This window comes from Halyomorpha halys, unplaced genomic scaffold, assembly GCF_000696795.3.
Source record: "Halyomorpha halys isolate HHAL.00 unplaced genomic scaffold, Hhal_1.1 Scaffold542.1, whole genome shotgun sequence".
In the NCBI taxonomy this organism is placed as follows: domain Eukaryota; kingdom Metazoa; phylum Arthropoda; class Insecta; order Hemiptera; family Pentatomidae; genus Halyomorpha; species Halyomorpha halys.
In genome coordinates this window covers 357,594-374,739 of record NW_027105041.1, presented here as the reverse complement: position 1 = coordinate 374,739, position 17,146 = coordinate 357,594, and the positions used below count along the sequence as shown (strand labels likewise).

The 17,146-nt window shown below is 31.1% G+C and overlaps 2 protein-coding genes across 2 annotated transcripts in view; one reads left to right on the top strand and one right to left on the bottom strand.

Moving 5' to 3' along the window:
• Window positions 1-5,299, bottom strand: part of Fkbp39 (FK506-binding protein 39kD) — an 18,305-nt gene extending 13,006 nt beyond the window's left edge. The window contains exons 1-3 of the mRNA XM_014425970.3: window positions 5,114-5,299; window positions 3,111-3,206; window positions 1,694-1,861 (exon numbers count right to left, since the gene is read on the bottom strand). Coding sequence (XP_014281456.1) covers window positions 1,694-1,861; window positions 3,111-3,206; window positions 5,114-5,132 — 283 coding nt within the window. The 5' untranslated portion in view covers window positions 5,133-5,299. The remainder of the gene's footprint in view (window positions 1-1,693; window positions 1,862-3,110; window positions 3,207-5,113) is intronic.
• Window positions 5,300-7,664: 2,365 nt separating this feature from the next.
• The window catches only part of Cp190 (centrosome-associated zinc finger protein CP190), an 18,462-nt gene continuing 8,980 nt past the window's right edge, over window positions 7,665-17,146 (top strand). Inside the window, exons 1-6 of the mRNA XM_014425962.2 lie at window positions 7,665-7,780; window positions 11,932-12,072; window positions 12,162-12,316; window positions 12,413-12,528; window positions 14,044-14,155; window positions 16,702-16,841. Of these exons, the coding sequence (XP_014281448.1) occupies window positions 12,170-12,316; window positions 12,413-12,528; window positions 14,044-14,155; window positions 16,702-16,841 (515 nt within the window). The 5' untranslated portion in view covers window positions 7,665-7,780; window positions 11,932-12,072; window positions 12,162-12,169. The remainder of the gene's footprint in view (window positions 7,781-11,931; window positions 12,073-12,161; window positions 12,317-12,412; window positions 12,529-14,043; window positions 14,156-16,701; window positions 16,842-17,146) is intronic.

The window sequence follows — 17,146 nt, the reverse complement described above, 5'->3', positions numbered from 1 at the left end:
AAAAATAAAAACAATGGTCACTCATAGCAGGTGGCCGTGGTATCGATATGCACGTATTGACTATACCTCTAAGTATAATATATCTCATCCGTGATGGCCGATTTCGATGAGCTGATGATGGGTGAGAGTCAATAGAAAACGGTGCTCCAAAACCCAGGTTGACTCTAGAGTGAAAGTCGGTGAGGCAAAATGACTACCAGATAGTCGGTGAGAAAAAGCCCAAAAAGAACCAGCCAGCTCCAACACAACTTGATTGATACAATAGCAACAGCCTGTTGGTGAATAAGTGACTACTGGTTGGTTGGTGAGAAAGAGTCCAAAAATAACAGCCAGCTCCAACACAACTTGACTGAAACAATGGCGGCGGCATCTCACCCTGTGCCAATGCCTCCTAAATACACTGCCTTCAGTATTATTGTGCAATTTAAAAAAAAACAATGAAAGGTAAAAAAATTATTAACAAAATATTTCTTTTCAATTCCAATAAAAAACCGTATTCTGCCAAGAATATAAAAGTTTAACAAAAGTTAAGAAAGTCATATTGCAATCAGGAAATCTCGGCTTTAACCGATTGAATCAGATATTTTTACTTTTCTTTTTTTCTCCTTTATTTATTTATTAAATTCTTTAATATTTTGTATTTATGCATTGTTTATTATTGTTAAGAATGAGAAATATACAAAATTAGAGGTAGTTTAGAGGAAGAATTCCTAAAAATTCATCATTTCAGTCCTCTTAGACTGTTTCAAAGAAGACATAGCCGATATTAAAGACCTTCTAATTGCGAATTAACATGTCAAATTTAATAAAAATTGTTAGAGCTGTTCAAGAAAATTGAAAAAATCGATTCTAGTAAGTGGCACCTCCAGTCGATTTCATCAAAAAAGATGTAATTACACCCCCTCTCCCTGCCTTAAATACGTAATTTCAGTTTTGTGCGACTTTTCATTTTTGAGCTGTTCACACACAGACTATTTTGTTAGACTTTGTTATTTGGACTTGGGATACCTCAAAACACGTATTTCTGTCGAAAGATAATATTCAAACGAAATTTTGCATGATTGCACTACTTTCCTTACTATATATTCTATACATAGGTAAGTAAAGTAAATATGTCAAAATAATAAGGAATAACTGAATTACTCTTGAAATGGAGGTTCAAGGGAAGCTAGCAGAAGGGAGAGGGAGAATACATCTCAAGGAGTAAGAACAGGAAAAATAATTAGGAATTCCAATTTAATGGGTCAAAATAATCAGGTCTGATGTCCTATAATTTAACATAGCATAATGCAATGTAGATTAAAATAAAATCTAATAATTCTGTCCTAATGAAGTTAAGTTTATTTGAACTCTACTGCATTCGAAAGACCATTTATTGAGAAAGGCTTTGTGAAATCAATAGTACAGCTTATGTTTACTCCAATATGCTTTCCATATTTTACTTATATAGTCCAAATTAAACGTTGATAAAACTCCCAGGTACACTTAGCGTACTTTAAATCCAATCCATAAGTTTTAACATTAGTTCAGCAAATAAGTTCACAAAAATATCTAATCAAATATGCATAAAAAATAAATTTAATTATACAAATGTTTTGTTGGAATAGAAATAATCCAACAATAGTACTTTAACTGCTTGCCATCAGTAAAAAATAAAACAGAAATTGAACAGTTTATTTAATTATGAACAAACCTGTGAGGTGAACTGTGCCATTTCCCCGACAGAAAAAAGTGACTCTATCTCCAGAAACAAAATTGAGATTCAGAGGAGATTGGATCACTTTAGGTTTCTGAAGGTTACAAAGGATGAATGGAATATTTGATTCCCCTTCTTCCAGCATAACACTATGGACCTCTTTTTCTGAAACAATAGAAAATATATTTTTTTAAATTAAATTTTATAGCTAAAATGTTGAAAATTAAAACTGACTAGTAAAATAGCAAATATTCTTAATGCAATACAACATTGTTAGAATACTCCCATTGATAACAATTTCCCAATTTTAAAACACTTTTTCCTTAACCAGTCCCAGTGAGTGTGGCAGTCGTATCAAACATTTTTCATAAAACAGATTCCCAGAATTAATACTCTGAATTAAAATTTTGTTTCCATGAAATGGAAGCTGGGTAGTTTTACAAACAAGGACTTTTTGTTTTAACTAGTAATCTCTGGCATATAGAATGGTTATCTTACAAGTTAACAACCTATTCTAGCCAGAGTAAGAATGTCAAGATTAATTCAGTGGGTTGTCTGTCACGAAATAAAGCCATCCAAACTGACCATTGAGCTTCTGATTCGAGGTGGCAACGGTGATGCCTGAACAATCTCGGCTACCAAGGCATCTTTTACACCATGACCATTAGCAAAGTAGATTTAATAGGGAATTAATTTGAAAATTATATAAATTTTAAAACTTTATTTCAGAAGTTTCATTGCGACTTCCTGTTAATAGCATGGTCACAACGGGGGCCTGATCCCTTCTTCACGCTTTGGACCCCTTTACTGTGAGTTGAAAAGAATTAAAATTAAAATTCATAGACATTAGGATGTTGATTAGTGAACATATATATTTGAGACCAGATTTAAATCCAAATGAATCCCTAAAGAAGCAAGAAATAGATTAATATATTAGTAGATTTTTTATCTTTCATTAGTGAGATGTCTCTGCCACTGTGGTTATTTGCTGTCTCCTAACTAGATCCTAGTCCAAACTGTGTAGATATATTTGAGGGGCCTCGTGCATCGGTGGGTGAAATGGTGAACACACCATGTATATTGCTCACTCTTATATGTCCCTCGTGGAGAGGCTGGCCAGTCAGACCCAGTGTCTATCGTGGTGGTAGATTCTGGCTAGGAAGCCACAATATATAATCCCAGGCAGTTTTATCAAGAAAACAAAAAGTAAGCATTTCATGAACAACTTTCCAAACTCTATTAACAAAATATGCATCTGGTACAATGATGGGATGTACTCAAGTTTACACTTAAATACATTTACTCCAATGTTTTGTTAAAAAGATATCAAAAAGTAAACATTTCATAAAATACAACTCCCTAAACTCAACTTACAAAATTGTATCTTGTACAACACATTTAAATTTATACTTACCACTCTTAACTGTTGTACAGTCCAGTGCAGCCATGGAAACATGGAAAGATTTGTCAACAGTTGTACTGTACCTCTTACCAGGTTCCAATCGTAAGCCTAAAAAAAATATATATGTAAATACTTAATTAATAAAATTATTTAAAACTTAGTACAATAGTACCATACAACAGGCAGTTCTATTCTCTAAGTTACAGAAGAAAATAAAAAATTGGCTAATTGAAAGTTTTTTCTAAAAAAAACAAAACAATACAAGGCTCATAGGACTCCTAACAGCCCCTGGATAAGTTTCAAATAAAAAATCTTCAGGAGTTCAACTGATGTAGGATTACTAAATTGTGAAGGAGATAAAAGTAGCCATAGGAAACAACACCCACTCTAGTCATTGAATAAAAACATTTTAAACAAAATCATGTACATCAAAACAATGTAAAACATGCTTCCTAAAGAAGCATCCAAAGCTTCTCTAGTGGTTTACACCTTCAGGTCACCTTACAAATCATCTAACCAACTCCAGTGGGGCTTCCTCTACCCAGTTTCCACCATCTGGCTTTCCATATTGCAGTCTTTTTCCAATTCATCAAAGGTCGGTCCTTCTCTACATCCTCACACTACCTATTCTATTAAGATGAGTGATCTTGTTTATCATATAGGTCCCTTACTTCATGGATTCAGAATCTGAATTTTATATTACAATACTATTAATTTACATCACAACTTCATTAACCACATTTCTTTTTGATAAAAATAATAAAATTAGGAAATGATTTTTTATTAGTAGGTTAATTTTTGCTACCTTACCTTTGATCTTAAAAAATTATATTTAAAATGAGGGGTCAAACTATAATTGAGCAGATATTGATGCAGATATAAGCTGATTGTTATTCATTTTATAATGAACCACATTTAACCAGTGTGTCACGAGCGGCATAATGTAAATCATTCTCTAACCAGAAAATTATTATTCTGATACTTAAAATCCAATGAAAAAATGACAATATGAGGCAGTAAGCTGCTGTAATGAAGATAAAATTTCACTTACAATTACTCTTCTTAAAAAGTACACAATTCTAGGAATAATATACAGAACTTCTTCAATGGCAAACACCCAACTAACTTGCTGAGAATCAGAGTGGACTATCTCATATCGAAAATTTACTATAAAATTAATTTTTTAGTAATAAAAGAAGTTTTTAAAATCTACCCATAGATAAAAAATGTATGGATTCAGTATTATAACAGACCTAAAGTAGTTGAATAGCTCCTACCTAAGGGAATTTTCACTAAACTACAGTAGGTGGGTTGGTTAAGTCTGGTTCTTAACACCTCAAAAGGTAACAGGTCACTTAAGAAGAAACTTTCTTTGATAATTTTACCATTTTGTAGCAGTACTCTGAGATATTTATATATACTATAGATTTAGTAGCATCTCTGGTTGGAATAGTGATTAGTTAAATTGGTAGCAGAAGAAATTTCAGCAGCACTTATAAGTTCTTATAAGTTCTCGAGGGCAAAAAGGCTAATAAAAAATTGAATTAAAAAAAAATCAGAAAAGATGGAATTAGCAAATTTAGATTAATTCTTCACAATAACTAAAGATATAAGAAGCAACCCTAATATTAAACTACTATAACCAGCAATGTTCAATCAATATGTTTCACAAAGTGAAATCAACAGGTAAACAATAAATATCAAAATACAATATATATAAAATAAATTCAGATTGAACCATAAAAGTAATCTATACTTTCAAATAAACAAACAAAAAATATATTAAAAACATGAGCCAGATACCATTAGAGCTTGCCTTGGCTAAGTTCATGCAACCTTTCAAAATTAAAAAAAATACTGACTACTCATTTATCATTCTCTGGGCTCACAAAAATATACAACCCCTTCATTAAAAAAATAAATATTCAACACTAACAAGGATTGTTTAACCTGGTGCTAGCCACATGGTCTATATAAAAACAACCCAGTCAAAGATATTACTAAGGAAAACTTACCCCAAAACATACTAGTCATTTTGTTGATATGCAGCTAAAAAAACTTATGATATTAACACAACTAAAACTTAAAACGAATTTAACGTTAATTCAACAAAGGGGGATATGGTAAAATCAGTTTACATTAGCCGAGAGCCACCTTCAGATCTTACAAACGAGGCGTTAAAGCGGCAAGAAACACATGTTTCAAAATGCCGGACTCTGGAGGACCAATTTGAACTATTAAACAATCCAGATATATATTTTTGTAAATTTATTTGTGTTATAACATTTTATTCTCATAAGATAATTATTTTATCGTTGATTTACATTTATTAAAATAATATTAATAGCTAATATACCCCGTAAAGTCCAAAATTCCCCTTCCATCGAACTAACATGTATGAACCCAAAAGTAAGACAGAACTTCGTATTGAAATATTATAAAATAACTGAAATATTTCATTATCTATTTATACGACACAAATATCTTATAATGTCTTGAACCAATATCTATAGAGTGCATGTAAAACTCTTGCTTTGTGATAGATAAAATAAATACCGACTCAGGTGTATAAGAGATTATTATTTATTCCTACTTTAAAAAAGACATTAAACATATGTAACTACACACATATATGTATTTTCGTGTTCATTTTACACGTCAATTAATAAGTTAATTATGCAAATTGGGGGGGGCTAAAGAAAGAGAGAGGTGTGGGAGTCTCTCACGCCTCTCCGAACCATAATTTTAGTGACTTACCACTTGAGAATTTTTAATCATCTTTACTACCAAACCATACTTCACCACAATGTGGCTCCTTTCCCCCCTCCCCCAGAGTTCAATCAAATTTACGTAAAAATAGGCGGGATTCATCACTTTTATTGATCTAACACATAGCCTACACAAAAAATATACTATCTTATCTACTCACTCAAGGAACAAGACATACCCCATTGTATAAAACATTAGAGCAGGGATAGAAAATAGTATCTGCACGGAAGTCTAAGAATTCGTATGCTGGAAAGAACAGTATATATCATCACAATTACATAAACAAAGTTCTTCGGAGCTCTATAATTTATCAGAACATTCTACATTACTTAAAGTTATCAACGAGTTCTCGGTTGGAGGCATTCTCAATCATCAAGTGAGGGTTTGGTGTGGCTTACGCAGCTCAGAATATTGGGACAGCCGCACTGCTCCTTTAAACCAGGAAAGGAGCAAAGAACCCCGAAAAACATCTGATGCTACAGTACGAAGCCGTCCTTAAAGTTTAGCTACTAAAACTGCAGCATTCACGTCAGAAAAGGAAGCTAAGAGTCCTGAAGGCGGACGTCGAAACAAGAACTTAGATAAAATGTTTAGAAACTCACCTGAGACCTTAGCAGCTTTTGCAAAGAGATGGAGGGTATTGAAGGCTAATTCAAAACCTATTCCAAGGTTACAAGCGAGCACATGATGCGATAGTGCCAGCAACCACCCGATGACCCAACTGTCCTACAAATAGTGTAAAGTACCGAAAGTTGTATAAACAAACTGAACGAAATAGATGAACCATGGAACGACCACCCATCATTCAGGGTCGTCAACTACGACCGGGTATCTGTGTCCTGTCTTACAACCATGATGCCTCTAAAATCTGACGCTGTAATTGAGAAAGATATTATCGTTAAGTTTTGATAATGTTGGAGAGCTTATTGAAATTACAAAGTGGGATCATTTTTCTCTGGCAAAAAATTGACTGATATGGCATTATTAAAGAGGCTTAGAGTGGGGAACGACAATATAAAGGGATTCCGTAGTTGGAGTTTCTAGTATACGAAATTTATGGACGAAGATTTATATGTCATTATAAGTTCTTATGATTAGCTTCAATATTCTGACCGAAAGGGCCGCGCAATCGGGCTATACTACGCCACCAAATATCATTATGCGTCACTATCCTGAAGTACCCATGAAGTAAATTCGCCACAAGATCAATGTATTAATGCTCTAGTAATTAATATAACTTCATTTATGTAACATTGGTAATGTTCATGAATTGATTATTTTCTCATAGTGTTGGATGTAATCAAATCTTGAAAGGTATCAAATGGTACAAAGAATTAAAGGACGGAATAAAAATCTGTTAAATTGTCATTTCTTCACTAATATTACTAATAAAATATTACTTAATACAATAAAGTAATAAGATAGGACATATTTTTATTGTTTAAACCACCTTCTAATTTAATTTAAATGACCTTTTTCTTCATGCTCGGACAGAGACATTCAATTTAACGAATAACGATATCATATTTAAGTACAGAATAACTTTATGAAATTGTTTTACTTCTCATTAATAAATATATTCTCCTCAAATGGATGATGGGTTCACATGAAGGTAAAGTTGACGTAATGGGGGGTCACATTCAAAATATTAAAAATATCCTAATCTTATACTAAGAAATGTTGGTGTTACATTATCTAAATACTAAGGTTGCAATGTTGTTTCATTAATTAAGTAAGAAAGAAGAATTGATAATTTAACTATTTTTGTCTACGGCAATCTGAATCAATGGATATTAAATACTCCGCAGTCGGTGGCTCCATCTGTCGGAGGCTTTTGACAACAATTAGTTCAATAACTTGGATTTTAGAACTCAGAGATGGAGCTGCTTTTATAGACAGTCAGAAACAAACAGGTACGTTCATTTGAAAATACTAAGTACTGTGTATTATCTGTTCATTTGTGGTTTGATGGTTCTGTAGCTTAGCGTCTTGTTAATTTTATCATTAATCTGACATATACGTCATACGCGACCAGGACTAGAAGCAAGCTGTTAACATTTGTTATAAACATAGTTACTAGTTATATTTAGTACCCAATATTAAACTTCACTTCATGACTGTGTTCTTTGTCATACATTAAACAAATTAGAGCAGTTAATTTCCCTCCTAACCTTATATACATTGGCCAAAAGAAGATTCCTATCTGTACTTGGTTGTGTTAAGTTTGAATATTTTCATAAATGTGTACTACTTTTATAAAAACAAAGCTTTTGATTTTTGTAACTTTACAGAACAATAGTTGTTTCTTAAAACTTTACATTACTTCTTATCACTTGGGAGTTGTAAGAAGTCATTATTTATAAATAATATTATTGAACTCTAGTAATATAATGGTCACTTTAGCTGAATATTTTCCTTATTTCCTTGATGTGACATATACAAAGCATTAGGAAATTAATTGTATGAATATTTACTATGCGATTTGTAGTTTATATTTTTAGCTTTAACAGAATAGTATTATTTGTGTATTCCTAATAATAGTTATTAATCATTTAGAAGTTATGATTAGTGTTACTGTTTTCAATAATCAGAAATAACATATCCTCAATTAGCATTTTGCACCCACTTGTTTTAGTCTCATGTAGTCGGTTTATGTACTTGTTTTGGGCTAATAATGTACTAAACATTTAATTGGTCTATTTTGAATAAGATAGGTGTTCATTGTTACACATTTCAACATGTTTGTATACACATATATGTATTAGAATGTCCCTTATTTATTTTAAAAATTATAATAACTAATTTTGATTGTGTGTGACTGAACTTATTTGATTAATTATATGGTTTATTTTTTTACTTTTCTTGTGCTAATTTAAATGCGTAAACTGAGGTCATCAACACTTTTACTAATATCTATATTAAAATTAAAAGGTTGATAAGTCAATTTAATGTTAAAATTATTTAAAACCAGTTATCTTTGTGTTGGGTTCTTTATTACTTTATTTTATACCTGATTGATTGTCTGATATTTTGTTTAGTTACTTATTTATTGAACATCAAGTAGCCACTTGATGAATGATAATGCTTTTAACATAATAGTTATCTTGTTTATGCATAAATTAATACATACTTCTCCTCAACATTAGGACTAGTTTTAAAACTATAAGACCATCTGGAAATATTTCTGAATACTGGAATAATTTATAAAAATTAAAGTAATTTTTTTCTGGTCTATTTAGTGGTTTCTCTATTTATATTACTACTTACATTAATAAAAGTTGGACTATTTCAAATTTTTTGCCAGTCTTCTTTATTCAATGTTTTATTTCTTCACAATTGTATAGGACTAAAACTAATTAATTAACTAATGAAATAACTATGTACAGTGATGGTTTAATTGTTATTTTTAATTCCTGTCAAAATAGATACAAATTCTAGATGACTTCTACTTTCTTTGATTTTGTAACAATCAACTTTGACTAAAATCAAATTAAAAATGGTTTTAAATATGTATTAGCTTATTTTTTTATTTCCAGCCATTCTTGATGGTTTAAGTTATTTCTTATTAGTTAAATTAAGGTAACACTTTCATAAGATTAATTTATATGAGTCATACTCTGAAAAGTTGTATCCTCATTTTTTAAAAATTAATAACGGTTTGTTCCAATTTTTTAAAAAACTAAACAGTTTGAAACAGAGCAAGACTAATCTCATGCTTCAAAATGGAGTCGTACAATTCAAAATTTTGGATGCGGCAAAAAAATGTGAACTCGCGAAGTTCTTTTAATTATATTTCTCTCCAAGAATGTCAATTTAAAGGCAGCATTTATCCTAGATCAAAAGGATTATTTTGAATAGATTCATATCCATGAATAATAATATAAGCAAACAAAATTTAGGGACAATAATTTTATTTAGGAACACATTTCCAAAGAAACTTCAAAAGAATAGACAGCTCATACAGATTAATAAAAGTTTCCTCCAAAACTTTAATTTTAAAGGCTATGTAAGTCAATAGAAATATTATTAATAGATTCAATTTATGAATCAAAATGTAAACAAACATAATTTAGGAACACATTTCCAAAAGAACTAAAAGATAAATAATCAGAACAACCAATTGTCTTGCCAATTTGTTAAGATAGGTCATACTATCTTTTGTTCAAGCTCAAAGTAACATTGATCACCCAGCAGTAACATTGAGACTCCTAGATTAATTAGAAACAGATGTATGATTAAAGTGGAAAGAGCAAAAATTTACGAATTTTAGCTTACAAACTACATATATGCTTCTTAGAGGGATATAAAGAGAGAGAAAACTTGTATCTGTACCAAGTATTGCGACATTAATAAAAGGGAACCAAAATCTTTCCAGCGAATGACCCATAAGTATTTATGAATGGTTTGGGTAAAAAAAAATATATACATAGCCATTTTAATTATATCCCAATATCAACAAAAACAATTAATATTGCACCATCTTTTTTTATTAGTTACCAAAAGTTTTATTCTTTTATATATTTTAGACTCAATAATTTTTCACTTATTCATATCAAATCTTTTTTGCTCCTTAGGTGATTCTTGAATTTTATCAGCTCCCATTGGATTTAAATGTTTAAGTGATAGTTTGTTAGGAAATATTATGTTTTTTTCATGGAGGTGTCTTTGGGTTTTAATAAAATTTCTTTATACCTTTGCTATTAATTAACTTTATTTTTCAGCATTAACATTTTTTGTTATTAGAAATGTATTTTGTATCTATCAATCCAAATACTCGATACTGCAGACCTCTCTGCTATGGCATGCTAGATATAATTGAGTTTTTTTAAACATTGGATATATTCTCATAAGGCATTATGTTCACCAATTTACTTGGATCTAGATGCAGGATATTTTGTTCATTAAATTGTTTTAGTGTTGAATGATTTATTTTATTTCAGGTATTTTAAAGATGTGGTATGATTCAAAAGAGAGGTCATAAATTAAATGTTGACATAATCCAAATGATTAAATATTAACACTGATATGAAATTGGGAATACTTTTTTTTCAATTAAATTTACTATTTATATCTCTTTTACCACTAAAATTGTAGTATACTGTCATGATTACTTATCTGAGTTGTTTGATGTATCTTTCTTTTAATTGTCGTCTCTGTTTCCTCCGGGTAGGGCTAACTGGTCCACAGCTTCAGATACCTTCTCTTCACTCTCGACTGTACTCTCTTTGGTCAGCTGTTCTTCTAGAACTTGCACTGCTCTGTGCTATTGCTACCCAGTGAAATCTCTTAAAGATCTGCACTCTCAGTCCTGCAACTGTGGAATCGTCCTATTTTTATCCTTTGTTTCGTACCTTCTACTCTACTTTCTTGGATTTCATTCCAGCCATTTCTTGGGCTGATCATATTTTTGGGTGAGGGGAAGACTAGAACTTTCCTCAGGTGTTAGTTCCCTTCCTTTGAAACTTAAGAATTCTTTTATCTCTCCCGTTTATCTTTGTGGGTCAGAAATAAGAGCGATATAGGTCTGGTGCCGCCCTACTTACCCATTGTACTTGCATATTTAAGGTTGAAAATAATCTCTTGCCTGTTCTGGGTCTGACTAAACTGTTCAAAGCTGCACAAATGTTGTTAGTTAGATAGGCCATCTTTGAAGTTACCCTGCCAGATTACCTGCCCGAGGTCCCTTAACTGCTGTGTTTAGTTAGGACTGAGAATTCCTTGAACTTTTTAGCTGCTGCCCCGTTGTTGACCTAAGATCGATCAGCATTCTATTGTGAAAGCACATTTACCCTTAAGTTGGCAATGACCTGTTATTAATATTAATTAAACTACATAACTGTATACACAGGTAATTGTGGATTTTTGACCATCCTAAAAAGAACAACTTATGTCATAAAACTAGTGGTAAAGATACCAATGGAACTTGAGTTAAAAATTGTGCTAAATGAAATTGCATGATCTTGTAAAAAGATTTTTTTTTTTAAATCATTATGCTTACTTCTATCAATGGTGAGATGGGTGGATTAATTTATGATTACATAAATAGTTTAATGTATGTTCACAGTGATAAAGAGAGATCAGCATCTAGTGGAAATGGCCAAATACTAAAAAGCTGTTTAAGACTGTACATTTTTTCTGAATTTGAATGGCTGCTCAACAGTTCTTTTGAATTTCTAATTTAAACTGTTAACCTCCTTTAATACAAGTAAGATATTTGGATTAAAGTTAATTTTGAGAAATAATTTTTAAAACTTATCTATCTATTTACTTCAATTTTATTTTTTCTATGCTTAGGAATAGACATGGCCTCAGAGGCAAAAACAGCCGGCATGAAGCAGTTAAAGGTGGATAATTGGGGGACTTTTTTCATGCAAAGATTGCAGCTGTTATTTGCCAAAGGGGATTCGTGTGACCTGACTCTTAAGTTTGTTACTGGTCAGGAACTAAAGGTAAAGACTATAGAACAATCTTCTTAGAGCTAAGTTGACTAACACAATTAAAAATAACATTTTTAAAAATTTTATTTATTAAAATGTGTCTTGTAGGTTCATAGCCTTGTATTGCGTACATGTACCTCGCATTTTGATTCGTTACCAAAAGTGGATAATAAAATCAGTCTTCCTGAATCACTTTCTTACAATGCAGTTTTTCCTATTATTAAGTGAGTATATATTTATTCTTTTAATTTCTATCTTTATTCAACCTATGTTTTCCCATATGGGGCCATTATTATCCTTTTTTTCATAGCTTAGATTTATTCAACATATGGGCTCAGGAGTAAAAGGAATGTACTAAGTCTTTTCATCAGCTTCTTTGTTCCATATGACACCTAAATGAGTAGGTACTCATTCAACTTAATTAAATAGTGAAAAATTGTTTAAAGGAACATTCATAATCAGTCATCCACAACTTAATTACTTAGTTCTCCAAGTGTTCTGCCCTTCTATCATTGTAGAATGTTACAACATATATTAAGTCTGCCTTGGAGACCCTTGGCAGTTCTAAAGGATATGTATAGTAAAAAGATAGGCTAAGGTTTTAGCTAGTATAGTAAAAAGCTAAATCCTTAGCCTGAAGGGCTGAAATATATTTTCGTAAAGGAATCAAAATTCCTTGTAAAGTTTATTTTTTCGCTCTATACAAGCACCTAGAGCTCTGATTACTTATAGAGCCATCAGTGTAGTAGGTAAGACTATCTATCTTTAATCTGTGCTATTAGATGATAACAGATTTGAAACTATACATAGATTCCTTAAATTTACTGATCTAAACCCCAGAGTATGTATTTAGCTCCTTTGATGTAGTTTTGAGTGTCTTAGGATTGTTAAAAAACTGGAATTCATGCCCTGCTTTATAAATGTAAAGATTGAATTTAAGACTTGAGCCTTATTTTCAAAATTAAATAGAGCTAAGTTTAATACCTTCATCGCTGCTGTTGGAGTGGTCATCATGACATTATTTTGTGTAACTCTATAACCCATAAAGAGTCTTGGGTTGAGTATTTGGTTAGGCAGTACTGTTATTTGAACAGCAGTTATGGAAAGAAATGAAAATTTACTGAAACCAAAGCTTTGGAATCACACTCAACCTCCTGGTTTTCCTCCAATAAAGGTTCTCACTTATTTGAGTCTGGATATACCTTAGGAGGGTTCTTCTTTTTTTGTTTTTCTATATATCAAATGTGTCTAATGTAAACTCTTTAATTAATGAAGATGTGTTAATTGGAAACCAGAACAAAGGATTACCATTTATTTTTCTTCTCAGGTTTTTTTATTTACTTATATTATAAATATCTTCCCTACATGGAAGAACGCCGAATAACATATATGACATGAGTACATACTCATATAGTCCATGCCTTCCAAAGACATTTGTTTCTAAGAATTTATTTGTTTAACAAATGTTCATTAGACCAGTTTAACAAATGTTCATTGGACCAGTTTAACAAATGTTTTTACAAAATTAAAAGACTATTGTTCAAAATATAAATAAATTAAAGAAAATGAAAGAGTTAAATTGAACTTTCTAATAAAATATAAAATTAAGCCAACTAGAATTTATTTTCGCTGTTCATTTTTAGTCAGTGAGTCAAAGTCTTTATTTTTAATACATTTAAGTAGATCAGTTTTTATTTTTTACTTTTATTCTGACCGTTAATAACTTTTTTTTTCTTCAGTTTTATGTATTCTGGAAAGTTGGAGTTCAAACTGGAATTACATACCCAACTTCTAGCAGTAGTAAAAATACTTAACATTACCATCCTGTCCAAACTTTTAACAACAGCACAGGTAAACAATTTTTTAAAATCTATTTTTTCTTTGAGTTATGGTTCTGCATTAATTGTTGACTAAGGTTATTTTGATCGTAAGCAGTGTGTTCAATAAAAAAATAATGTCTAATTATAGCTCTGTATAATATTGATTTTATTAATAATAAACTTTTATAATATACATAACTTTTCAGTAAACATATGTGTTATACAGTGATTCATGTCATTGATTTGTAAATCTTATCTACTAATTCCTGAAATTTATGAGTCATTATTGACTGAGCAAGAGTGAAGTCCTGTCATTTTGATAATATGGTATTTTGTCTGATTTTTTGTGTGATTAAACCCAATTGCGTCGTTCAATTTTTCCTAAAAGTCCCTTAAGTCAGGAAAAACGACATGTCTAGATTTTTATTTTTCAATTTCTGTCTAAAATAATGGTTATTTTAATAGCTCCTTATTTGTGATTTTTAAAATTTGTTATAACAATTATCTATCTTATTAATCATAACAATTTTCATTTCTTTTTTCATATAATTATTGAGTTCCATTCATTATTTAAAAAAAAAACTAAATTAACCACCATTAAAACTTAGGAAGCTGGTAAAAAAAGGTGATTAGAAACTGTAAAAGAAATGGACATAAAACAAGAGACAATCATCTTTATGTGAAAATGAATCTATACGTCAAGGGTTGTGGCAGGATGGATAGGTGCCTGTGATGTTACACCAATCAAATGCATTTAATTTTCTTAAAATTTGACCTAAATATTCCTTGAAGTCATGAAAAATGAGGAAGAGGATAATCTTTTTAATGTTGCAGCATTTTGTCTATTCTTCTGTCTGTTGCTTGTTCTATTACAGCCAAATGAGTTTTTCAATTTTCTTCAAATTAGGCACAAAAGTTTCTTAAAGTCAGGAAAAATTACCAATCTATTTTGATTTTTAATTCCATACCAAGATGGCTCTTGTTTAACTGGCCCTGTCTCATCAAAATCTATTTGTTTCACGGTCATTACCAAATGTATTGTTCTTTATTCTTCAAATTTGAGATGAATATTTCTTTAAGACATTTGAAGTATAGGAGCAGGAACTTCTATTTCTTGGGTATATGTTTTTTCTTCTTTAGAATATTAAACTCCACCCACAGTCTTATGGAATCCAGCATTGGCCAATCCCAATGGTAGAGAGAAACAGTAGGCTTCTGTTGAGCAGAACAAGGAAAGCTTCTTGCCTCTGTTGTGGCAATAGAAAAGTATGACTGTGATATAAGAAGTATGTTCAATTGGTTTCTTTAGCTTAATTTTTTGTTTTGTTTTTGGGCTGTGAATCCTCTTTTCATGTTGTTGGACTGTGCTCCTAAGGTCCAGAGGAACTGCTAGCTACCCCTGAGGAATGTCACCAGTTATTAGGTGCCTTCTTTCTTGGACCCCAAAGGTGTTAGTAGGTTATAAACACAAACATCTACCCATAGGCAAATTCTACTAAATGGAGGTGGTTCTCTTCTCCATTCGTTAAGGAACTCATTCTTTCTGGGACAAAAAGTGTCCAATTTGCCCCAATAACTTAAAATATAAACATTTTTTAATGATTGACCGTAAGTTAATAAGGAGGAGATGGTTAGAGCAACAGTAAAGAAGGAAGGAAAACATGGTAATTAACTATTTAATTATTTTCTGCCGACATTTTGACCTATGTTGTTGGTCTGCATCACGGCTGTAGGTGAAAAGTGTGTGATTTTGAGGGCTCTCTATTTAAACATCTAGCTAAATCCTTGACAAAGCCCTGCAAAGTAGGCAGGAACCTCTACAGAAAATAAATAAATAGTTGATTACAATTTTTTTTTCTTCCTCCTTGACTGTGGCCCTGAGCAATTGTTTGGTTGGAACACTAGTCTTCCCATGTTGCTCCTACCTGTTGATGAGTTGTTCCCAACCCATAAACACCAAACCAGAAATTATGTGGAAATTCAAATCTTGTCATGTGAATCACTCTTACTCGTACTCATCCCAAACTTAGTACATAAGGAGGGTGAGGGTTCCATTCCAGAAAATTAGGGTGCTTATAAATGTATTTTGAAACACTTTTATATTGGATTTATCTGTTATAATTTTTTAGTTGGCTTTTGATTTTCGGAAAGGGCAACCATTAAAAAAAATGTACCAATTAGCTCTTAAAATTTGTGCAACTGGTATCACGTATCACTCCTGACCAACAGTTGGGTTCCACTGCTGCAGTGTCTAAATTTGTGGTCAAAATGATGGGATAACATAAATGACTGATTGATTTTGTTTTATTCTAATCTTAGCAAAATTACTACCTGAGAAAAAAATATATGCTAAATTTTAAAACTGTTTATTTGGTAGCCATTTTTCATTAAAATATTGAAGTATAATTGTTTGTCCTCACTATTTCACTCACAGAACAGAATTAGAAGAGATTTACATTTACCTTAACTATTTCTGTTCTGATTTTAGATGAATTAATATAAAAATTTTGAAAAATAAATTAAATACATTTTTTTTTTGTAAATATTTGATGTACATTCTTGATTATTGATTTTTAGAAAACAGATGTTCCTGTACCTCTTAGTGTAAAGTCAAAACCAATTAATGCTAACACAGAAGCAAATAATAAAACTTCATCACAATTAATCATACAGCAGAACACTCCAACAACTTCGTATAATCTTTTTTCTTCTAAAAAGTAAGTAACATTTATTTTATCTAACTTTATTATATTTGGAATTATGTGGAGTATCTTTCTTACTTGTAATTTCGTATTTAATTAATTTTGATTTGATATGTCTGACAGTTTGATTATATGACTAGAAGAAGCATTGACTTGAAAAGGGTGAAACATTGACTAATATGAATTAGTCATTGAGTAATATGAATTAATAAGGAGTGAATAAGTACATTTGAGGGTTAAATTATATTTTAGAAATAAATAAATATTATAAATAATTACTATATAAGAAGATAGTCAGGGTTGCGGTCAAAAGAGAAACA